Source organism: Somniosus microcephalus, unplaced genomic scaffold (assembly GCF_052327205.1).
Source record: "Somniosus microcephalus isolate GS21.2 unplaced genomic scaffold, FLI_Smic_1.0 scaffold1, whole genome shotgun sequence".
Lineage (NCBI taxonomy): Eukaryota > Metazoa > Chordata > Chondrichthyes > Squaliformes > Somniosidae > Somniosus > Somniosus microcephalus.
Window position 1 is genome coordinate 132,352 of NW_028225188.1, and position 25,029 is coordinate 157,380.

The following is a 25,029-nucleotide window of genomic DNA, read 5'->3' on the forward strand; positions in this document are numbered from 1 at the left end:
TCTCACACATCAAGGAACTTTAAAGTAAGCTTTAAGCAACTTATAATTATACTATATACAAGAGCGGTCTTCACCATGCCTCTAGGAGAAGCCCTTTTACCATACTGAGCAGTTCAGTATTTATCCTAGTCCAAACACCGGAAGTGACGTATGCACAGGAAGTGATGTATGCACAGAGTTCACAGTTCACAGGAAGTGATGTGCACATAACTTCATCCGGAAGTTATTTATTATTATTACAGCTGGGTTATTTGACATCTATCCAGAATATTAAATTCCAGCCCAGTTACAGGAGTTATTAACATCAGCAGAAACAAACCCCAACTGTCAGAATGAACATGGTTTCAGTCCTGGATGTGATTAACAGCAGCAATAACAGCAGAATCCAACCCCTGCAGTCACTTGTGAACTCGCTGGTGTCTCAGCAGGTTGGATGACTGAGTGAATCCCTCCCCACACATGGAGCAGGTGAACGGCCTCTCCCCAGTGTGTGTGCGCTGGTGTACAGTGAGGTCAGATGATCGCCTGAACCCAGTCCCACAGTGAGAGCACCTGAAAGGTCTCTCGTCAGTGTGAGCTCGCTGGTGTCTCAGCAGGTGGGATGAGTGAGTGACTCCCTTCCCACACACGGAGCAGGTGAACGGCCTCTCCCCAGTGTGAGTGCGCAGGTGTATAGTGAGGTCAGGTGACTGCCTAAACCCAGTCCCGCAGTGAGAGCACCTGAATGGTCTCTCGTCAGTGTGAACACGTTGATGGCATGTCAGTTACCTGGAACTTTTAAAGCACTTCCCACAGTCCGAGCAGTTAAAAGGTCTCTCATCAGTGTGAACTCGCTGGTGATTCAGCAGGTTGGATGACTCAGTGAATCCCTTCCCACACATAGGGCAGGTGAACGGCCTCTCCCCAGTGTGAACTCGCTGGTGTCTCAGTAGGTGGGATGACTGAGTGAATCCCTTCCCACACTCAGAGCAGGTGAACAGCCTCTCCCCAGTGTGAACTCGCTGGTGTGTCAGCAGGGTGGATGACTGAGTGAATCCCTTCCCACACTCAGAGCAGGTGAACGGCCTCTCCCCGGTGTGAATGCGCTTGTGTCTCAATAGGCCAGAGGGTTGGCTGAAGCCTCGTCCACACACAGAACACGTGTACGGTTTCTCCCCGCTGTGAACTGTGCTTTTTGCTTCCATGTTCAGAGGCCGATGATATTCAGATCCGATGAGTCGAGTGACTCTGTCAGATCTTGAAGTGATGTTTGGTTTGAGCTTACCATCTGCAAATCCTCCCCTTCCAGTGCCCTGTAAAATTAATTTAAAACAGGGAGCATGAGAGACAACCCACAAGAAAACAAAGGCAGGTTGTGAAATTGAGCTCAATGAATCTGGTCAATTGTGGGGCCGGCACTAGAAAAAAGTGACCATGAAAGTTGCCGGATTGACATAAAAACCCAACTGGTTCACTGATGTCCTTCAGGGAAGGGAATCCGCCACCTGGTCTGGGCCTACACAAGACTCTGGCCTCCATGGGAGGAGAGAGAGAGAGGTGGGTGTGGGAGGGGGAGAAGGAAAGAAACTTTATACATCTGCAACTGGACCAGAACTTTGACAGAACCTCCAAAACCCGCAACCTCCACCACCTAGAAGGACAAGGGCAGCTGTTGTATGGGAGCACCATGACCTCCAAGTTCCCCTCCAAGTCACACACCATCCTGACACACACACACACGATATTCATCGTTGCTGGGTCATAATCCTGGAACTCCTTACCGAACAACATTGTGGGAATACCTTCACCACACGGACTGCAGTAGTTCAAGAAGGAGACTCACCACCCCCTTCTCAACGGGAAACTGGGGATTGGCAATATTTGCTGCTCTTGCTAGCGACGCCCACATCCCAAGAATGAATTAAAACAAATCTGTAGATGTAAACTGGATTAAAAGCCGATACAGAAATACTTGTTCCTAAGAGAATACTCTTTTACATTGTACGTACAGTGTCTGTGTAACAACCTAATCTCCCCCAGAATCCACCTCCCTTGACTGTCACACATTGGAAATTGTTGGGTCCTCCTGGGTTCAGAAGTACTGGGGGTTAAACCCAGCAGCTTCTCCTCCATCTCCACTCCAGCTCAAACTGAAACATAGAAACACAGAAGATAGGAGCAGGAGTAGGCCATTCGGCCCCTTGAGCCTGCTCCGCCATTCAATGCGATCATGGCTGATTATCCAAATTCAGTACCCAGTCCCTGCTTTCTCCCCATACCCCTTGATCCCTTTAGTTTTAAGAAATATATCCAACTCCTTCTTGAATATAGTTAATGTCTTGGCCTCTACTGCCTTCTGTGGTAGAGAATTCCACAGGTTCACCACTCTCTGGGTGAAGAAATTCCTCCTCATTTCAGTCCTAAATGGCCTACCCCGTATCCTTAGACTGTGACCCCTGGTTCTGGAATCCCCGACCATCGGGAACATCCTTCCTACATCTAGTCTGTCCAGTCCTGTCAGAATTTTATAAGTTTCAATGAGATCCCCTCTCATTCTTCTAAACTCACTGGAGTTTAGAAGATTGAGAGGGGATCTCATCGAAACCTATAAAATTCTGTCGGGCCTGGACAGAGTAGATGCAGGAAGGATGTTTCTGATGGCCGGGGAGTCCAGAACCAGGGGTCATAGTCTAAGGATAAGGGGTAAGCCATTTAGGACTGAAATGAGGAGGAATTTCTTCACCCAGAGGGTGGTGAACCTGTGGAATTCTCTGCCACAGAGGGCGGTGGAGGCCAGTTCATTAAGTATATTCAAGAAAGAGTTGGATATATTTCTTAAGGCTAAAGAGATCAAGGGATATGGGGAGAAGGCAGGGACAGGGTACTGAATTTGGATGATCAGCCATGATCTCATTGAATGGCGGAGCAGGCTCGAAGGGCCGAATGGCCTACTCCTGCTCCTATCTTCTATGTTTCTCAGAGAGGGTGCAGAAAAGATTTACGAGAATGATTCCAGGGATGAGGGACTTCAGTTACGTTGATAGACTGGAGAAGCTGGGGTTGTTCTCCTTGGAGCAGAGAAGATTGAGAGGAGATTTGATAGAGGTGTTCAAAATCAAGAGGGGACTGGACAGAGTAGACAGAGAGATACTCTTCCAATTGGCAGAGGGGTCGAGAACCAGAGGACACAGATTTAAGGTGATTGACAAAAGAACCAAAGGCGACATGAGGAAAAACTTTTTTACGCAGCGAGTGGTTAGGATCTGGAATGCACTGCCTGAAAGGGTGGTGGAGGCAGATTCAATCACCGCTTTCAAAAGGGAATTGGATAAGTACCTGAAAGAGAAATATTGCAGGACTTCAGATTCCTGGGGCAGGAGCGACCAGTTCTGGGGCAGGAGGGACCGGTCCAAGGTGGACAGGTTGCACCTCAACAGAGCTGGGACCAATGTCCTCATGGGACGGTTAACTAGTGCTGTGGGGGAGGGTGTAAATTAATTTGACAGGGGGATGGGCACCAGGATGAAACATTAGAGAGGAGAAACAAGGTGAAGAGAGGACTGGGAGAGACAAGTAGCACTAGAGCGACAGAATTGCTGGTCATCTTCCAAAATTCGATAGACTTTGGAACAGTTCCCATGGATTGCAGGGTAGCTAATGTTACCCCACTATTCAAAAAAGGTGGTAGAGAGAAAACGGGAAATTATAGATCGGTAAGCCTGATATCGGTTGTGGGGAAAATGCTAGAGTCCATTATAAAAGATGTAATAGCAGAGCACTTGGAAAACAGCGACAGGATCGGACAAAGTCAACATGGATTTACAAAAGGTAAATCGTGCTTGACTAATCAACTGGAATTTTTTGAGGATGTAACTGGTAGAATAGATAAGGGAGAACCAGTGGATGTGGTGTATTTGCACTTTCAGAGGGTTTTCGATAAGGTCCCGCATTAGAGATTAGCGTGTAAAGTTAAGGCACATGGGATTGAGGGCAAGGTACTGACTTGGATAAAGAACTGGTTGGCAGACAAGAAGCAAAGAGTTGGAATAAACGGCTCTTTTTCCGAGTGGCAGGCAGTGACTAGTGGGGTACCGCAGGGATCGGTCCTAGGACCCCAGCTATTCACAATATATATAAATGATCTAGACGAGGGAACTAGATGTAATATCTCCAAGTTTGCAGATGACACAAAGCTGGGTGGGCGTGTGTGCTGTGAGGAGGATGCCGAGAAACTCCAGTATGATTTGGACAGGTTGGGTGATTGGGCAGAAGCATGTGGATAAATGTGAGGTTGTCCACTTTGGTGGCAAAAACAGGAAGGCAGATTATTATCTAAATGGCAATAGATTGGGAGAAGGGGAAGTGCAGCGAGACCTGGGTGTCCTTGTGCACCAGTCGCTGAAGGTAAGCATGCAGGTGCAGCAGGCGGTTAAGAAGGCAAATGATATGTTGGCCTTCGTAGCGAGAGGCTTTGAGTACAGGAACAAGGATGTCTTGCTGCAGTTGTACAGGCCTTGGTGAGACCACACCTTGAGTATTGTGTGCAGTTTTGGTTGCCTTATCTGAGGAAGGATGTTCTTGCCATGGAGGGAGTGCAGCGAAGATTCACCAGACTGATACCTGGGATGGCAGGAATGACGTATGAGGAGAGATTGGGTCGATTGGGCTTGTACTCGCTAGAGTTTAGAAGAATGAGAGGGGATCTCATCGAAACTTATAAAATTCTAACAGGACTAGACAGACTAGATGCAGGAAGAATGTTCCCGATGGCCGGGGAGTCCAGAACCAGGGGTCACAGTCTAAGGATAAAGGGTAGGCCATTTAGGACAGAAATGAGGTGGAATTTCTTCACCCTGAGAGTGGGGAACCTGTGGAACTCTCTAACAGAGAAGGCGGTGGAGGCCAATTCATTAAATATATTCAAGAAGGAGTTGGATATATTTCTTAAGGCTAAAGTGATCAAGGGATATGGGGAGAAGGCAGGGACCAGGTACTGAATTTGGATGATCAGCAATGATCGCATTGAATGGCGGAGCAGGCTCGAGGGGCCGAATGGCCGACTCCTGCTCCTATTTCTTATGTTCTTATAAATACAAGTCTTTCTTACTTATTGTGTCCAATTCTGGGCACCACACTTTAGGAAGGATGTGAAGGCCTTAGAGAGGGTGCAGAAAAGATTTACGAGAATGATTCCAGGGATGAGGGACTTCAGTTACATGGAGAAGCTGGGGTTGTTCTCCTTGGAGCAGAGAAGATTGAGAGGAGATTTGATAGAGGTGTTCAAAATCAAGAGGGGTCTGGAATGGCCTACTCGTGCTCCTATCTTCTATGTTTCTATGAACCCCAGGACCAGGCCCCTATGGGGATTAGGTACGCAGATCAAGGCGCAAAACTAGCTGCGGAAGAAATGCAACCAGAGTACGCATTCAAAAATGAAATAAATATGGTCATGATCGTCAGTGGGGTACAGGAAGTAAATATAATGGAGCTACAAGAAAATACTAGTGAAAAGCACAAGGAGAAATGGAGACAAGCTGGCGCGCAATTACAAGATGGAATTTGGAAATGGGGCCCCCGTAACCAGGTGGTGGCACCGGAATGTGGTAGACAACAACTGAAGGCGCTATACCATGGTGTAACACATACAAATTGACTTTACCGGCCCCCTAGTGCAGGACCGGGGGAAGAAATATTGCCTGGTAATAATTGACCAATTTACCAGGTGGGTGGAAGCCTTTGCCACCCGAGACTGCTCTGCAAAAACAGTTGCACTAATATTGGCTACCGAGGTTATACCCCGTTGGGGAGTGCCTCTGCAAATTGACTCAGACAATGGCACTCATTTCACCGGCAAAATAATGAAAGAAATCTGTAAGCTGCTACATGTGACACAAAAATATCAAATACCATATCACCCCCAGAGCTCGGGGATGGTAGAAAGAATGAATAGGACACTGAAAAACGCGCCGACAAAAGCCATCCAAGAAACAGGGAGGGGATGGTCGGAATTATTACCCAGCATACTAATGAGGCTGCGAGCCACCCCAGGACGAACGACCGGACTGACCCCCTATGAATTAATGACAGGACGAGCTATGAGACTACCAGAGGATTTGGCTGGAGGGGTGGGAGAACCAGGACCAGTGCAAGATAGATTAAGGCGATACTTAGTACAACTAAATCAGGAGGTACAAGCACTGAATAAAGAAGTAAGGAACCAACAACAGATTAAAGATCTAGAAAGGCAGAATGCTGGACTTAAACCAGACGAGTTGCCCAGAATAGGTCAACAAGTAATGACGCAAGTTATCGGAAGAAAGGGAATGGGGCCCGTTGGATGGGGCCATGTACTGTATTAATGACAAGTGATACGTGTGTTTGTCTACAGGAACCGATGGGTATGCGATGGAAGCACTGGACCCAGGTGAAACCATTTAACACTGAAGACCCCCATTCTACCCTCTCCTCTAGGGGAAAGAGCTCGGAAAACAACCAGACCTCTGTTTAAATTACAGATAAACATGGATCCAGTCGACCCTTTATATCAGAGGGTCCGTCTCGGGGAGAAGAAGCTCTCCCGGTTTACCCTTACACCCGAGAACTCATTTTTAATGTGGAAGCAAGTCATCCTCGGTTCCGAGGGACTTCCTAAGAAGAAGAAGACATAATTGGAGTAAGACTTCTTTACTACTGTATTCAAATCCTCTTGTAATGAAGGCCAGCATACCATTTGCCTTCTTAACTGCCTTTCACGACCACCGGACGTCCCAAAGCGCTTTACAGCCAATGAAGTATTTTTGAAGTGTAGTCACTGTTGTAATGTGGGAAACGCGGCAGCCAATTTGCACACAGCAATCTCCCACAAACAGCAATATGATAATGACCAGATAATCTGTTTTTTCATCATGATGATTGAGGGATAAATATTGGGCTCAAAACACCGGGGATAACTTCTTCGAAATAGCACCACGGGATCTTTTACATCCACCTGAAGGAGCAGACAGGGGCCTCGGTTTAACGTCTCATCCATAGGACGGCATCTCCGACAATGCGGCTCTCCCTCAGCACTGCCCCGCCGACAGTGTGGCGCTCCCTCAGTACTGACCCTCCGACAGTGCAGCGCTCCCTCAGCGCTGCCCCTCTGACAGTGCGGCGCTCCCTCAGTACTGCCCCTCTGACAGTGCGGCGCTCCCTCAGTGCTGCCCCTCCGACAGTGCGGCGCTCCCTCAGTACTGACCCTCCGACAGTGCGGCGCTCGCTCAGTGCTGCCCCTCCGACAGTGCGATGCTCCCTCAGTATTCCCCCTCCGACAGTGCGGCGCTCCCTCAGCACCGCACTGGAGTGTCAGCCTCGTTTTATATGCTCAAGTCCCTGGAGCGGGATTTGAACCCACAACCTTCTGACTCTGCTATCCACTGAGCCACAGCTGACTCCAGTCTTTTACACAGTTTCATCATAACTTCCGTGCTTTTGCACTCTATGCCTCTCCTAAAGCAGGGGAGTTATGATGAATTGTTAAACAGTTTTTTTTGCAGAGTGACCAAGGCTGTCTGTAGGAAACAATTTTGCATTTGAAAGAAGCTTGTATTGTGAAGCTTGTGCCCCTTTGCCAGGCCCGCTGCCTGCGGCCCCTCTCCCAGATTCCAGCCCCAGCTCTGTGCTGACTGAGCTGCTCTCACCTGGGGACAGCGCGTCACAATTGGCCCCAGCGCACCTGAGCTGGAGAGGAGGTCCCGCCCCCTTGCCGTGCCACCATTGGTTGGAGGTCCAGGCCGCCCAGCTCAGTCCTCCCACCTCAGCCCTCGTCCTATTGGTCAGCGCTCCCATCAGTCAGAATCACATTGCTCCGGCTCACTCCGCCCCCCCGCGCGGGTCAATCCGCTCCGTTCGGCGTCCGCGGAGGTCCACCCGCCCGACTCTCAGGTTTGGTTTTTCTCGTATTTTACTTTATAATCTCGCTCGCCGCTCCCCCCTCACCTCGATTTAAATCGATTCCCCAACACTGTACTTTACCCCGGCCGCTGATTCTGCCTCTTCCCCGGGCCCGGCCTTCCTTCTTCTCCCCGGAGGCCCCGCGCAGGTGCACTGGCAGCCTCGTTTTGTGGTGGGGCCGAATGAGCATGCGCGGCCCCGCCTCTCCACATTTAAAGGGACATCCACACCCTCCACATTTAAACGGACACCCACCCCCTCCACATTTAAAGGGACACCCACCCCCTCCACATTTAAAGGGACACCAACCCCCTCCACATTTAAAGGGACACCCAGCCCTTCCACATTTAAAGGGACACCCACCGCCTCCACATTTAAAGGGACACCCACCCCCTCCACATTTAAAGCGACACCCACCTCCTCCACATTTAAAGGAACTCCCTCCCCATCTCTCATGTCCTCTACTGTGGAGGAGGAATTCCTGGAGAGTTTACGGGATGGTTTCCTGGACCAATATGTCAAAGAACCAATCAGAGATCAGGCCATCTTAGACTGGGTATTATGTAACGAGAAAGGATTAATTAGCAATCTTGTTGTACGAGGCCCCTTGGGTCGGAGTGATCATAATATTATCGAATTCTTCATTAAGATGGAGAATGAAGTTGTTGACTCAGAGACTAGGGTCCTAAATTTAAATAAAGGAAACTACAATGGTCTGAGGAGCAAGTTGGGTAGGATTGATTGGGGAATGTCACTCAAAGGGTTGATGGTGGATAGGCAATGGCAAACATTCAAAGACCGCATGGATGAACTGCAGAATTTGTTCATCCCAGTTTGGCATAAAAATAAAACAAAAAAGGTGACTCAACCGTGGCTAACAAGGGAAATTAGGGATAGCATAAGATCCAAGGAGAGCACATATAAATTGGCCAGAAAAAGCAGTAAACCTGAGGATTGGGAGCAGTTTAGGATTCAACAAAGGAGGACAAAGGGATTAATTAAGAAGGGGAAAATAGAATGAGAGTAAGCTTACAGGGAACATAAAAACTGACTGTAAAAGCTTTTATAGATATGTGAAGAGAAAAAGAACATAAGAACATAAGAAGTAGGAGCAGAGGTAGGCCATACGGCCCCTCGGGCCTGCTCCGCCATTCAATAGGATCATGGTTGATCCGAACCTAGACTCACGTCCACTTCCCTGCCCTCTCCCCGTAACCCCTAATTCCCTTATCAGTGAGGAAACTGTCTATCTGTGTTTTAAATTTATTTAATGTCGCAGCTTCCACAGCTATCTGAGGTAGCAAATTCCATAGATTTACCACCCTCTGAGTGAAGAAGTTTCTCCTCATCTCAGTTTTGAAACGGCAGCCCCTTATTCTAAGATTATGCCCCCTAGTTCCAGTCTCACTCATCAGTGGAAACATTCTCCCCGCATCCACCCGATCAAGCCCCCTTACAATCTTATATGTTTCAATAAGATCGCTTCTCATTCTTCTGAATTCCAATGAGTAGAGACCCAACTTACTCAACCTTTCCTCATAAGTCAACCCCCTCATCTCCGGAATCAACCGAGTCAACCTTCTCTGAACTGCCTCGAGAGCAAGTATATCTTTTCTTAAATATGGAAACCAAAACTGTATGCAATATTCCAGGTGTGGCCTCACCAGTACCCTGTATAACTGAAGCAAGATTTCCCTGCTTTTATACTCCATCCCCCTTGCAATAAAAGCCAAGATTCCATTGGCCTTCCTGATCACCTGCTGCACCTGCATACTAACCTTCTGTGTTTCATGCACCAGGACCCCCAGATCCCTTTGTTCTGTAGCACTTTGCAGTTTCTCTCCATTTAGATAATAACTTGCTCTTTGATTTTTTCTGCCAAAGTGCATAACCTCACACTTTCCAACATTATATTCCATCTGCCAAATTTCTGCCCACTTACTTAGCCTGTCTATGTCCTTTTGCAGGTTTTTTATGTCCTCCTCACTCACTGCTTTCCCTCCCATCTTTGTATCATCAGCAAACTTGGATATGTTGCACTTGGTCCCCTCCTCCAAATCGTTAATACAGATTATAAAGAGTTGGGGTCCCAGCACTGACCCCTGCGGAACACCACTAGTTACTGATTGCCAACACGAGAATGAACCATTTATCCCAACTCTCTGTTTTCTGTTAGATAGCCAATCTTCCACCCATGCCAGTATATTACCCCCAATCCCGTGATTTTTTATCTTGTGCAGTAATCTTTTGTGTGGCACCTTGTCAAATGCCTTTTGGAAGTCCAAATACACCACATCCACTGGTTCCCCTTTACCCACCCTGTTTGTTACATCCTCAAAGAATTCGAGCAAATTTGTCAAACATGACTTCCCCTTTATAAAACCATGCTGACTCTGTCCGATTAAATTATGCTTATCCAAATGTCCTGTTACTGCTTCCTTAATAATGGACTCCAACATTTTACCAACCACAGATGTTAAGCTAACTGGTCAATAGTTTCCAGCCTTTTGTCTACCTCCCTTTTTAAATAAGGGTGTTACATTAGCAGTTTTCCAATCTGCTGGGACCTTGCCTGAATCCAGGGAGTTTTGGAAAATTACCTCCAATGCATCCGCAATCCTCACCGCTACCTCTCTCAAGACCCTAGGATGTAAGCCATCAGGTCCAGGGGATTTATCCGCCTTTAGTCCCATTATCTTACTGAGTACCATCTCCTTAGTGATTTTAATCGTGTTTAGCTCCTCCCCCCCCATAGCCCCCTGTTTGTCCAGTGTTGGGATATTTTTAGTGTCCTCTACTGTAAAGACTGGTAGAAAATATTTGTTCAGCGTTTTTGCCATCTCCATGTTCCCCACTACTAATTTCCCGGTCTCGTCCTCTAAGGGACCAACATTCACTTTAGCCACCCTTTTTCTTTTTATATAACTGTAGAAACTCTTGCTATCTGTTTTTCTATTTTTTGCTAGCTTACTTTCATAATCTATCTTCCCTTTCTTAATTAATCTTTTAGTTATTCTTTGCTGGCTTTTAAATGCTTCCCAACCTTCTATCCTCCCACTAGACTTGGCTGATTTATATGCCCTTGTTTTCAGTCGGATACTATCCTTTATTACTTTACTTCGCCACGAATGGCTGTCTTTTCTTTTAATCCCCTTTTTCCTCAGTGGAATATATTTTTCTTGAAAGTTGTGAAATATCTCCTTGAATGTACACCACTGCTCATGTACCGTCTTACACCTTAATCTATTTTCCCAGTCCACTTTAGTCAACTCTGCTCTCATACCTTCATAGTCTCCTTTATTGAAGCTTATTAGTACGCTAGTTTGAGATCCAACTCTCTCACCCTCCAACTGAATTTGGAATTCAACCATGTTATGGTCACTCATTCCAAGAGGATCCTTTACTAGGACATTTTTTATTAATCCTGTCTCATTACACAGGACCAGATCTAAGATTGCCTGCCCCCTGGTTGGTGCAGTAACATACTGCTCAAGGAACCCATCCGTAATGCACTCTATGAACTCTTCCCCAAGGATGCCCTGCTCAATTTGATTTGTCCAGTCAATATGAAAGTTAAAATCTCCCATGATTATAGCTGTTCCCTTATTACAAGCCCCAACTATTTCCTGATTTATACTCCGACCAATAGAGTTGCAACTGTTAGGAGGTCTATAGACTACGCCCAATAGTGACTTTTTCCCCTTATTATTCCTCATTTCCACCCAAACCGTTTCACTATCCTGATCCTTGGACCCAATATCATTTCTCACTATTGCAGTGATTCCATCCTTATTAACACAGCCACCCCACCTCCTTTTCCTTCCTGTCTGTCCTTCCTAATAGTCAAATACCCCTGGATGTTTAGTTCCCAGTCATGGTCACCCTGCAGCCATGTCTCCGTAATGGCCACCAGATCATACCCATGTGTAATTATTTCTACCGTCAACTCGTCTATTTTGTTACGAATGCTGCGTGCATTCAGATAAAGAACTTTTAAATATGTTTTGTGACAATTTATTACTGCTTTTACCCCCTTTACTACTTTACCTTTATCTTTCTATATTCTGTCCCTTCCTGACACACTCTGATTTTTAATTCTCCCACTGCCACCTTGCTCTATTGCCTTCTCCGCTGACATTTTTATTTTTCGCTCTCTTGAAACCTCCCCCCCACTAATTAGTTTAAAGCCCTCTCTACAGCCCTAGTTATTTGATTCGCCAGGATTCTAGTCCCAGCACTGGCCAAGTGAAGTCCGTCCCAACGCAACAGCTCTCTCCTGTCCCAGTACTGGTGCCAGTGTCCGAAGAAGCAAAACCCATTTCTCCCACACCAGTCTTTGAGCCACGCATATAACTCTCTTATTTTATTTACCCTAGCCAAATTTGCTCCTGATGGCAGGTACAGCACAGGTTAAATACCGAGTAAAGCTCCCTCTACACTGTCCCATCAAACACTCCCAGGCCATGTACAGCACGGGTTAGATACAGAGTAAAGCTCCCTCTACACTGACCCATCAAACTCTCCCAGGGGAGATACACCACGGGTTAGATACAGAGTAAAGCTTCCTGTACACTGTCCCATCAAACACTCCCAGGGCAGGTACAGCACAGGTTAGATACAGAGTAAAGCTCCCTCTGCACTGTCCCATCAAACACTCCCAGGGCAGGTACAGCACGGGTTAGATACAGAGTAAAGCTCCCTCTACACTGTCCCATCAAACACTCCCAGGGCAGGTACAGCACAGTAAGATACAGAGTAAAGCTCGCTCTACACTGCCCCATCAAACACTCCCAGGGCAGGTACAGCACGGGTTAGATACAGAGTAAAGCGCCCTCTACACTGTCCCATCAAACACTCCCAGGGCAGGTACAGCACAGTAAGATACAGAGTAAAGCTCGCTCTACACTGCCCCATCAAACACTCCCAGGGCAGGTACAGCACTGGTTAGATACAGAGTAAAGCTCCCTCTACACAGTCCCATCAAACATCCCCAGGGCAGGTACAGCACGGGTTAGATACAGAGTAAAGCTCCCTCGACACTGTCCCATCAAACACTCCCAGGGCAGCTACAGCACGGGTTAGATACAGAGTAAAGCTCCCTCTACACTGTCCCATCAAACACCCCCAGGGCAGGTACAGCACGGGTTAGATACAGAGTAAAGCCCCCTCTACACTGTCCCATCAAACACTCCAAGGGCAGGTACAGCACGGGTTAGATACAGAGTGTCAGCCGTGCCTCAGGCGGCAGCACTCTCTCCTCTGAGTCAGAAGGTTGTGGGTTGAAGTCCCACTCCAGAGACTGGAGTCTAAAACTCTGTGCTGCCCCTCCAGTGCAGTGCTGAGGGAGTAAAGCCCAGTGCAGAGTAAAGTTCCCTCTGCACTGCTCCACTAACAGGCCTGAGCCCCAAACTCAGAAGAGCGCCCTCTGCTGCATTCCACTTGTCTCAGCAGCGGGAGAAGCAGGCGGCGGAAGTCCCGCCCCTCGGACACCCCGATTGGTTGGAGAACCCACCTCAGTCCTCCGCCCGCTCTCTCCCTATTGGTCGGAGCTCCCATCAGTCACCGCTGTGGAGTTGATGACGTGCCCCAGTCCGGCTCCCTGCAGAAGACAAGGGGCTGCGGCGGCTCAATCCGCTCCGCTCCGTCCCGGGAGGGCGCTGGGACGGTGCGGTTTGTATTTTCTTTTTATTTATCTCCCCGCCCGCGCTTCTCTCCTCTATATAAAAAAACCTGATAAAACTCACTTTCCGCCGGTGATCTGGACTCTCGCGGTTGCCCGGGCCTTCCCCAGAATGCGGGGCCCTGCGCAGGCGCGGTAGCGGCTCAACTTCGGGAGCGGGGCCCGGCGGCGCATGCGGAGTAGGGGGAGGGGGCGGGGCCTGTTCAGAGGGGGAGGATGATTGACAGGGGCCCAGGGTGTGTGCTGAGCATGCGCGGTGCGGGCCGGGCGCCTGTGGAGCAGGAGAGGGCGGGGCCATGGGGCGCATGCGCGGGGTCAGCTGCAGCTTTAGAGTCACAAAGGGACCGAGTGTCTTCAAATCTCTCCCCTCCTCTTCTAATTTCCTGTAAAACCAGTTTATAAAAGTCATCACTGAAAGTACATAGAAGATAGGACCCGGGCCCAGGGCCTGATTGACGGGAGCTTCCGACCAATAGGGAGCGGGCGGGGCTGGAGGAGCGAGCCGGCGGCGGGTCCTCCAACCAATCGGGGAGCCCGAGGGGCGGGACTTGCGCCGGCTGATTGGGACGGAGGAGGCTGACGGGAGATTTAATTTAAATGAATTTAATTTCCCGCCTGCTCCAACCGCCCACCCTGCAACGTCACGACGTCGCCGACGTGCACTGACTGACATTGAGCTCTCCACCAATGAGCGAGGGGAGGCGGAGCCTGGAGGACCGACCAATCGCGGCGAAGGAGGAGGCGGGACCTGGGATCGGCCCGCCGCCATTTTGTAAATTTCTCTCCACGGATGTTGCCTGACCTGCTGAGTTTTTCCAGCATTCTCTGTTGTTATTTTGGCCTGGTTAGAATCTGTGATCCTGGGAAAGTTTATTTTTTATGTTCCTTTTACAGCTCAAACTAATTTTATTTTACAGAAGATACTTGTTTTAAACATTGAAGATAGGAGCAGGATTAGGCCATTCGGCCCTTCGAGCCTGCTCCGCCATTCAATGCAACCATGGCTGATCGTAAAAAAAGCAGTTTGTTTTTAAATTGATGAAACAGAAACAAGGAACCCTGTGGAGCAAATGTGAGTAAAAATATTTTTTCTCCCTGAATTAATTTTTTTAATATTAATTTTCTGCGTTTTTAATTATTAATTTCAAGCACTTTATTAAGAGAAATATGGACGTGGTGGGGGTTCTCTTAAAGGGACAGGCGCTCTCTTTTTCTATGAGATTTTCATTAAAGGGACCGCGTCCCCGTGGATGACCGATTTTAAAGGGACAGCATCTCCCTTTTTATAGTAATGTATATTTAAGAGACTGACATTTAAATGAGAGCAAATCCCCTGCTCCCGTGAGTGCTTGGCGAGAAATCAGGTGCTGTTTGCACTCACCCCCTCCCAATTCTCTGCCAAGGGAATCGTCGCTAAGCAAAAGGAAAAATATCTGTCATATTGGGCAGAAACAACAAAAACCCAAAACAAACTCAATTGCTACTTGGCCCTAAACAGACAATACAACATGGCTGATTACCTGACCATGGTAAAGGATAGCAAACTGAGAAAAACCTTGACAATGCACAGACTTAGTGAACATAGCCTGGCGATCGAAAAAGGTAGACACAGGCAGACCCGGCTACCAAGAGAGGACAGGATATGCTCTCACTGCAGTCAGGGAGTGGTGGAGACAGAGATGCACTTCCTCACAGCTTGTAGAAAATATCAGGGCATAAGGGAGAATTTCTACCCAAAATTCACAAAAATATGCCCGGAATTCAGAAATTTGAATGACGACCAAAAACTCCCATACCTACTAGGGGAAGAGAGAAATTGTGTAACCTTAGCGGCACACTATGTTACAGCTTGCCATAAACAGAGGGACAACCACTAAATATAAGAAAAGAGTATATACAAATTATATATGAATGTATATTTATACACTCAGGGATATATCTGTTTATACACTATGGATAGATCTGTATTTTTGTGTACAACCATGAATGTTTTTCGATGCTTTGGCAACATAAGAAGTACCTTGTCATGCCAATAAAGCGATTTGAATTGAATTGAATTGACAGAAAGCAGAGAGTAGTGGTGAACGGTTGCTTTTCAGACTGGAGGGAGGTAAACAGTGATGTTCCCCAGGGGTCGGTATTAGGATCAATGTTCCCTCTCTTTTTTTGAGGTGCGTGGCCCCTTTAACGGGCTGCACGGCCCATTCAAATTTCCGCGCATGCGCGTTTATTCCATTTATAGGGCGGTGAGCCGGCTGCGCGGGACCTCCAGACCGCTGCGTGGCCATGCAACTTAACGTGAACATTGATTCGGACCACTGCTTTTTTTGATATATATCAATGACCTGGACTTGGGGATCCAGGGCAAAATTTCAAAATTTACAGACGACACGAAACTCAGAAATGTAGCAAACAATGAGGATAGTAACAGACTTCAGGAGGATGTAGCCAGACTGGTGAAATGGGCAGAAACGTGGCAGATTAAATTTAATGTAGAGAAGTGTGATGTGATTCATTTTGGTAGGAAGAATGAGGAGAGGCAATATAAACTAAATGGTCCAGTTTTAAAGAGGGTGCAGGAACAGAGAGGCCTCGGGGTGTATGTACACAAATCTTAGAAGGTGGCAGGACAAGTTGAGAAGGCTATTAAAAAAGCATACAGGATCCTTGACTTTAATAATAGAGGAATAGAGTACAAAAGCAAGCAGGTTATGCTAAGCCTTTATAAAACACTGGCTAGGCTTCCGCTGGGCACCACACTTTAGGAAGGATGTCAAGGCCTTAGAGAGGGTGCAGAAGAAATTTACGAGAATGGGACCAGGGATGAGGGACTTGAGTTACGTGGAGAGATGGGAGAAGCTGGGGTTGTTCTCCTTAAGCAAAGAAGATTAAGAGGAGATTTGATAGAGTTGTTCAAAATCAGGATGGATTTTGAGAGAGTAAATAAGGAGAAACCGTTTCCAATGGCTGAAGGGACAGAAACCAGATTTAAGGCGATTGGCAAAAGAACCAGAGGTGACATGAGGAAACAGATTTTTACACCAAGTTGTTGTGATCTGGAATGCGCTGCCTGAAAGGGCGGTGGAAGCAGATTCGATATTATAATTCAAAAGAGATTGAGATAAATACTTGAAGGGAAAACATTTACAGGGCTTTGGGGAAAGAGCAGGGGGAGTGGGATTAATTGGATCGCTCTTTCAAAGAGCCGGCACAGGCATGATGGGCCGAATGGCCTCCTTCTGTGCTGTATCATTCTATGATGCTATTCTACACAGACACACACATACAGTCAGACAGACACACAGACACAGATACTCACTAAAATACAGTCAGACACACACATTTTTTCTGCATGAACCTTTATTATTAATTTCAAAGACTTTACGAAAAGGGCAGGAGTGGTGGGCGGAGGGCTCTTAAAGGGACAGAGACTCTCCTTTTCAATGTGATTGTCATTAAAGGGACCGAGTCACTCCTTGCCTGTGGAGGACAAATTTTAAAAGGACAGCGTCTCGAAATCAGGTGCTGTCTACGTGTGAACCACCTCCTCCCAATTTCCTGCCAAGCGATCCCTGCGGGCACCACTCCACTCTAGGAGTGGCTCCCAGAATCATACAGCACAGAAGGAGGCCATTCAGCCCATCGTGCCTGTGCCGGCTCTTTGAAAGAGCTCTCCATTTAGTCCCACTCCCCCTGCTCTTTCCCCATAGCCCTGCAAATTTTCCCCCTTCAAGTGTTTATCCAATTCCCCAGTGAACGTTATTATTGACTCTGCTTCCACCGCCCTTTCAGGCAGCGCATTCCAGATCACAACAACTCGCTGCGTCAATAAAATTCTCCTCACCTCGCCTCTGGTTCTTTTGTCAATGACCTTAAATCTGTGTCCTCTGGTTACCGACCCTCCTGCCACTGGAAACAGTTTCTCCTTATAAGCTACAGCTATACAAAGCCCTGGTTAGACCCCAGAGAGGCATTACGGCACAGAAGGAGGCCATTCGGCCCATCGAGTCCGTGCCGGCTCTCTGTAGAGCAATCCAGTCAGTCCCACTCCCCCGCTCTATCCCCGTAGCCCTGCAAGTTTATTTGCCTCAAGTGCCTATCCAGTCTCCCCTTGAAAACATTGAGTGTCTCCGCTTCCACCACTTCCGTCGGCAGCGAGTTCCAGGTCCTCACCACTCGCTGCGCAAAAAAGTTTTTCCTCACATCCCCCCCGCCCCAACGCCGTATCTCTTGCCCAAAACCTTAAATCTGTGTCTCCTAGTCCTTGTACCATCAACTCGTGGGAACAGCCTTTCCCCGTCTAGCCTATCCAAACCCGTCATAATCTTGTACACCTCTGTCAAATCAGCCCTCAACCTCCTTTGCTCTAATGAAAACAAATCCAGCTTCTCCAACCTGTCCTTGTAGCTAAGATCCCCCATCCCCGGAACCATTCTGGTAAATCTCCTCTGCACCCTCTCAAGGGCCTTCACATCCTTCCTAAAGTGTGGTGACCAGAACTGGACGCAATACTCCAGTTGTGGCCTAACCAGCGCTTTATAAAGGTTCAGCAAAACTTCTCTACTTTTGTACTCAATACCTCTATTTATGAAGCCCAAGATCCCATATGCTTTGTTAACCACTCTCTCAATATGTCCCGCCACCCTCAGGGACCTACGCACAGTAACTCCCTGGAACTCCCTGGAGCACTGTGTACAGTTCTGGGCACCGCACCTCAGAAAGGATATATTGGCCTTGGAAGGAGTGCAGCACAGATTCACCAAATGTTACCCGGGCTCCAAGGGTTAGATTATGAGGGAGAGATTACATAAACTAGGCTTGTGTTCCCTGGAATCTAGAAGGTTAGGGAGTGATTGAGGATTTTAGGATTTTGAAAGGAATTGGGAGAGTAGATAGAGAGAAACTTTTTCCGCCGGTGGGGGAGTCGAGGACAAGGGGACATCACCTTAAAATCAGAGCCAGGCCATTCAGGAGAGAAGTTGGGAGACACTTCTTCACACAAAGGGTGGTAGAAGTGTGGAACCCTCTCCCACAGGAAGCAGTTGATGCCAGCTCAATTAATCATTTTAAATCCCAGAGCGATAGATTTTTGCTAGACAAGGGAGCAAAGGGATATGGAGCCAAGGCAGGTGGGTGGAGTTAAGACACAGATCGGCCATGATCTCATTGAATGGTGGAACAGGCTGGAGGGGCTGAATGGCCTCCTCCTGTTCCCATGCTCCTATTTACTCTATCAAAACCCTTCCTGTTTTGAACACCTCCATTAAATCTCCGCTGCACCTTCTCTGCTCCAAGGAGAACAATCCCAGCTTCTCCAGTCTCTCCACGTGACTGAAATCCTCTGTGTTTGTCGTGGGGCAGCAGGTTATAGCAAACAGCTTTCTTAAGAACACAAGAAATAGGAGCAGGAGCAGGCCATTCGGCCCTTCGAGCCTGCTCCGCCATTCAATAAGATCATGGCTGATCTTCTACCTCATCACCACCTTCCCGCCCGATCCCCATATCCCTTGATTCCCCATGAGTCCAAAAATCTATCGATTTCAGCCTTGATTATACTCAATGACTGAGCCTCCACAGCCCTCTGGGGCAGAGAATTCCAAAGATTCACCACCTCTGAGTGAAGAAATTTCTCCTCATCTCAGTCCTAAATGGCCGACCCCTTATTCTGAGACTGTGACCCCTGGTTCTAGACTCCCCAGCCAGGGGAAACAGTCTCCCAGCATCTACCCTGTCAAGCCCTGTAAGAATTGTAGATGTTTCAATGACATCACCTCTCATTCTTCAAAATTCATGGGAATATAGGCCCAGTCTCCTCAATCTCTCCTCATAGGACAATCCCCCCATCCCAGGAATCAGTCTGGTGAACCTTCGTTGCACTCCCTCTAAGGCAAGTATATCCTTCCTTAGGTAAGGAGACCAAAACTGTACACAATACTCCAGGTGTGGTCTCACCAAGGCCCTGTATAATTGCGGTCAGACTTTACTCTTATACTCCAATCCTTTTGTAATAAAGACTAACGTACCATTTGCTTTCCTAATTGCTTGCTGCACCTGCGTGTTAAGTTGAGAAATGATAAAGGCAAGAAGTCACTTGTGGGAGTGGTGTACAGGCCCCCTGACAGGAACCACACGGTAGGATGGAGTATAAAGGAAGAAATAATGGGAGCTTGTCAGAAAGGTATGGCTATAATCATGGGGGATTTTAATCTACATATAGACTGGAAAAATCAGATGGGCAAAGGTAGCCTAGATGAGGAGTTCATAGAATCTTTTTGGGATAGTTTCTTAGAACAGCACATTCTGGAGCCAACCAGAGAGCAGGCTATACTAGACCTGGTATTGTGCAATGAGATAGGATTAATTAATGACCTCATAGTGAAGGCGCCCCTAGGTAGCAGCGATCATAATATGATTGAATTTTACATTCAGTTTGAGGGAGAGACGAGTGGGTCCAAGACTAGTATTTTAAACTTAAATAAGGGCAATTATGAGGGCATGAAAGCAGAGCGAGCTAAAGTGGACTGGCAAATTAGGTTAAGGGAGAGGTCAATAGAGTTGCAGTGGCAGACATTTAAGGGGATATTTCAGAATACACAGAATATATACATTCCAACGAGAAAGAAAAATTCCAAGGGGAGGACCCACCATCCGTGGTTAACTAAAAAAGTTAAAGATAGTATCAGACTTAAAGAAAAAGCATATAATTGTGCAAAGATGGCTGGCAGGTCAGAAGATTGGACAGAATATAAAAAACAGCAAAGAATGACTAAAAGATTAATAAGGAGAGAAAAATGAGAGTACCAGAGAAAGCTAGCTAGAAATATAAACACTGATAGTAAAAGTTTCTATAGATATTTAAAAAATAAAAGATTTAACAAAGTGAGCGTTGGTCCTATAGAAAGTGAGTCTGGGGAATTAATAATGGAAAATAAGGAGATGGCAGTTGAATTGAACAGGTATTTTGCATCGGTCTTCACTATAGAGGATTCAAGTAACATCCCAGAAATAGCTGTAAATCAGGAAATGGAAGGGAGGGAGGAACTCCAGAAAATTACAATCACCAGGGAAGTGGCCCTAGAAATACTAGATGCATTGCTGGTCATCTTCCAAAATTCGATAGACTCTGGAACAGTTCCCATGGATTGGAGGGTAGCTAATTTTACCCCACTATTCAAAAAAGGTGGTAGAGAGAAAACGGGGAATTACAGACCAGTAAGCCTGACATCGGTAGTGGGGAAAATGCCAGAATCCATTATAAAAGATGTAACAGCAGAGCAGTTGGAAAACAGTGACAGGATTGGACAAAGTCGACATGGATTTACAAAAGGTAAATCGTGCTTGACTAATCTACTGAAATTTTTTGAGGATGTAGCTGGTAAAATAGATATGGGAGAACCAGTGGATGTGGTGTATTTGGACTTTCAGAAGGCTTTCGATAAGGTCCCACATAAGAGATTAGCGTGTAAAGTTAAGGCTCATGGGATTGGGGGCAAGGTATTGAATTGGATAGAGAACTGGTTGGCAGACAGGAAGCAAAGAGTTCGAATAAACGGGTCTTTTTCCGAGTGGCAGGCAGTGACCAGTGGGGTACCGCAGGGATCGGTCCTAGGACCCCAGCTGTTCACAATATATATTAATGATCTAGACGAGGGAACTAGATGTAATATCTCCAAGTTTGCAGACGACACAAAGCTGGGTGGGCGTGTGTGCTGTGAGGAGGATGCTGAGAAACTCCAGGATGATTTGGACAGGTTGGGTGATCGGGCAGAAGCATGGCAGATGCAATATAATGTGGATAAATGCGAGGTTATCCACTTTGGTGTCAAAAACAGGAAGGCAGATTATTATCTGAATGGCAATAGATTGGGAGAAGGGGAAGTGCAACGAGACCTGGGTGTCCTTGTGCACCAGTCGTTGAAGGGAAGCATGCAGGTGCAGCAGGCGGTTAAGAAGGCAAATGGTATGTTGGCCTTCGTAGCGAGAGGGTTTGAGTACAGGAACAAGGATGTCTTGCTGCAGTTGTACAGGGCCTTGGTGAGGCCACACCTTGAGTATTGTGTGCAGTTTTGGTCGCCTTATCTGAGGAGGGATGTTCTTGCCATGGAAGGAGTGCAGCGAAGATTCACCAGACTGATATCTGGGGTGGCAGGAATGACGTGTGAGGAGAGATTGGGTCGATTGGGCTTATACTCGCTGGAGTTCAGAAGAATGAGAGGGGAGCTCATTGAAACTTATAAAATTCTAACAGGACTAGACAGACTAGATGCAGGAAGGATGTTCCCGATGGTCGGGGTGTCCAGGACCAGGGGTCACAGTCTAAGGATAAGGGGTAGGCCATTTAGGACAGAGATGAGGAGGAATTTCTTCACCCAGAGAGTGGTGAACCTGTGGAATTCTCTGCCACAGAAGGCAGTGGAGGCCAATTCATTAAATATATTCAAGAAGGAGTTCGATATATTTCTTAAGGCTAAAGGGATCAAGGGATATGGGGAGAAGGCAGGGACAGGATACTGAGTTTGGATGATCAGCCATGATCTCGTTGAATGGCGGAGCAGGCTCAAGGGGCCGAATGACCTACTCCTACTCTATGTTTCTATGTTTCCCTCACTGATTGCGGCTCTTCACCAACACCGACTTTACAAAGAAAGCCCCGTGCGGCAGCCTGGAGCTCGGGCCCAGCGCACAGGCGCGGGGGAGGATGATTGACGGGCCCAGGGTGTGTGCTGAGCATGCGCGGTGCGGGCCGGGCGCCTGTGGAGCAGCTGAGGGCGGGGCCATGGGGCGCATGCGCGGGGTCAGCCACAACTCAGTGCGGCGGCCGGAGTGCTTTCTGGAGCGCGGGGCCTTGTCGGGATTGCAGCCGCCGTTACTGTTGATCTTTTCAACCAACTTGTGCAGCAGCTGGGGCCTGAAAATCAGCTTCACTGCCCCTGGGCTGGGAAAGGGGGACATGAGACAACATTCTCCCTCTTACCCCCTTTCTAAACTCCTTTTACAGAGTTTTAGAAGTGGAGCATTTACAGACAGGAAGCTCAAACCAAACATCACCACAAGATCTGACAGAGTTGCTCAATTCATCAGGACCTGAATATCATCGGCCTTTACACATGGAAGGAGAGAGCAGTGATCGCAGTGCAGACAAACTGCACACATGTTCCTTGTGTGGACTCGCCTTCAGCCGATTGCCTGCCTTGGCGAGACACGTGCTCCGTCACACCGGGGAGAAACCGGGTAAAGGTGGGGATGGTGGGAAGGGATTCAGTTCCCCGTCTACGTCAGAAGTTCATCGGCGCAGTCACCCCGGAGACAGTCCGTTCACCTGCTCCGTGTGTGGGAAGGGATTTATTTATTCATCCCACCTGCTGAGACACAAGCTTGTTCACTCTGATGAGAAACCATTTAAATGTTCTGACTGCGGGAAGAGCTTCAAATACTCCGGGCATGTGAAGGAACACCAGCATGTTCACACCGATGAGAAACCATTTAAATGTTCCGACTGCGGGAAGAGCTTCAAATACTCCAGGGATCTGAAGGAACACCAACTTGCTCACACCGATGAGAGACCATTTACATGTTCCGACTGTGGGAAGAGCTTCAAATGCTCCAGGTATCTGAAGCAACACCAGCTTGTTCACGCCGATGAGAGACCATTTACATGTTCTGACTGTGGGAAGAGTTTTAAATGCTCCGGGACTCTGACCAGACACCAGCGAGTTCACACCGGGGAGAGGCCATTTCCCTGCCCCTGCTCAGTGTGTGGGAAGGGATTCACTTACACATCCCACCTGCTGAGACACCAGCTTGTTCACACTGATGAGAGAGTGTTTAAATGTTCTGACTGTGGGGAGAGCTTTAAAAGCTCCAGGGTCCTGAAGCGACACCAGCTTGTTCACACTGTTGTGTAGCGCAGGGCCCTGTAGACAGCTGGGGTGACATGAACGTGGAATGGATGAATGTTTTATAAATTCTTGTACTGCTGTTTAATCTTTCAATCTGTTGTGCTGATGATTCCCTTGATTTGACTGTTAATGTTATTTTTGTTTTTCTCCTTATCACAGGCAATTGCCTATTAAAAGTCAACCATCACAACCAATAAAACATGTAACATAACCAAAAAAAGTTTAAAGGAAACTTAAATTAAATTAAAATTCTATTTTCGGTGGTGATGATGCACGCCAGTCCCTCCGGTACCCACCGGTCACGGAAGGCCTCGAGCGCACCGGTGGACTGTTCATGTTATTACATTGAATGTACAGCACAGAAACAGGCCATTCGGCCCAACTGGTCCATGCCGGGGTTTATGCTCCACACGAGCCTCCTCCGACATATCCTCCGATGTTTATCTGGCTTCTCCTTAAATACATCTATGTTGTTCACCTCAACTACTCCCTGTGGTAGCGAGTTCCCCATTCTCATCACTCTCTGGGTAAAGAAGTTTCTCCTGAATTCCCTCCTGGATTTATTAATGACTTATATTTATGGCCCCATAAATATGATGAGATTCTGTTAAGCTGCCCAGTATGTTGTTGTACTTTGTCTTTTTCTGATGAATGAAACATTACTGAGCCCCTGTACCCGTGTTATAGGATGAAGTGCCAGACAAGTGAAGGCACAACGTCTGGGTGTGAATCTAATAATAACCTCACGGACCGTATAGGTGTGTTAACCAGACGGGCTTGTGGTTATAGTCTGGTCACAGATGGACTAAATTCCCTGAATTAGCAGGAGTTCAGGAGGCGGTCAACAGACAGGTCCAAACAATCCCATTTCCTGAGCGGTAACCAAGCTTGTGTATAAGAACAGGCCACTTAAGCCATTGTCAATTGGAACAGACTCGAGAAGATCGCGCGCGAATCCACTGTACTTCTATTCTCCAGATTGAGGGAATTATCACCCGATCTGTGTTATGCAGCGCTCTTAATAAAGCCTGGAGAGACAATTTGTGTTCTTGTGAGCTTGATTATCTGGTGTCCGAAACCCTGGGACTCCCGATCATTAGAGTCAACCTCAGTGTGTGGAAAGGGATTCCCTGGTGTATCCCACCCGCTGACACACCAGAGTGTCCACAGTGTGACTGCGGTGGGTCGATTCCACTGTTTCCGATGCCTTTAATCACATCCAGGACTGAACCATGTTAATTCAGGCAACTGGGGCTTGTTAATGTTAAAACCCCAATAACTGGGCTGGATTTAAAGATTATTCCCTGTTCTCAGTACTAGTGAGCAGAGAGAAGCTGATGTTATAGAATCATAGAGCACAGTAGGATGCCTTTCGGCCCATCGTTCTGGTGCCGGCTCTTTGAAAGAGCGATGCAATTAGTCCCACTGCCCTGCTCTTTCCCCACAGCCCTGCAAATTCCTGCTTTTAGTATATATCCAATTCCCTTTTGAAAGTTACTATTGAATCTGCTTCCACCTCCCATTCAGGCAGTGCATTCC

General features: G+C 47.4%; 2 protein-coding genes across 3 annotated transcripts; one reads left to right on the forward strand and one right to left on the reverse strand.

The window, feature by feature from the left end:
* Window positions 1-250: 250 nt before the first annotated feature.
* LOC147084117 (uncharacterized) lies at window positions 251-13,737 on the reverse strand. Its single transcript, XM_085979846.1, has 3 exons — window positions 13,656-13,737; window positions 776-1,292; window positions 251-613 (listed from the first exon to the last, which is right to left on the reverse strand). Exons 2-3 carry the CDS (start codon window positions 1,182-1,184, stop codon window positions 399-401), a joined length of 624 nt encoding a protein of 207 aa, XP_085835972.1. The 5' UTR covers window positions 1,185-1,292; window positions 13,656-13,737; the 3' UTR covers window positions 251-398.
* LOC147084118 (uncharacterized) lies at window positions 13,496-24,344 on the forward strand. 2 transcript variants are annotated; one of them, XM_085979845.1, is made up of 3 exons: window positions 13,496-13,576; window positions 14,509-14,663; window positions 22,590-24,344. In XM_085979845.1, exon 3 carries the CDS (start codon window positions 22,699-22,701, stop codon window positions 23,494-23,496), a length of 798 nt encoding a protein of 265 aa, XP_085835971.1. In that variant the 5' UTR covers window positions 13,496-13,576; window positions 14,509-14,663; window positions 22,590-22,698; the 3' UTR covers window positions 23,497-24,344. The 2 variants fall into 2 exon arrangements, with proteins under 2 accessions (XP_085835971.1, XP_085835970.1); XM_085979844.1 differs by lacking the exon at window positions 13,496-13,576 and having other exon boundaries at window positions 14,325-14,663.
* Window positions 24,345-25,029: the final 685 nt, after the last annotated feature.

Bases quoted from the DNA above. Each gene is read 5' to 3' on its own strand.
- LOC147084117 (XM_085979846.1), bottom strand. From the start codon at position 1,184: ATGGAAGCAAAAAGCACAGTTCACAGCGGGGAGAAACCGTACACGTGT. The intron at 614-775 runs GTTCCAGGTAAC...GTGGGAAGGGAG, and splicing joins CTGTGGGAAGTGCTTTAAAA to TCACTCACTCATCCCACCTG.
- LOC147084118 (XM_085979845.1), top strand. From the start codon at position 22,699: ATGGAAGGAGAGAGCAGTGATCGCAGTGCAGACAAACTGCACACATGT.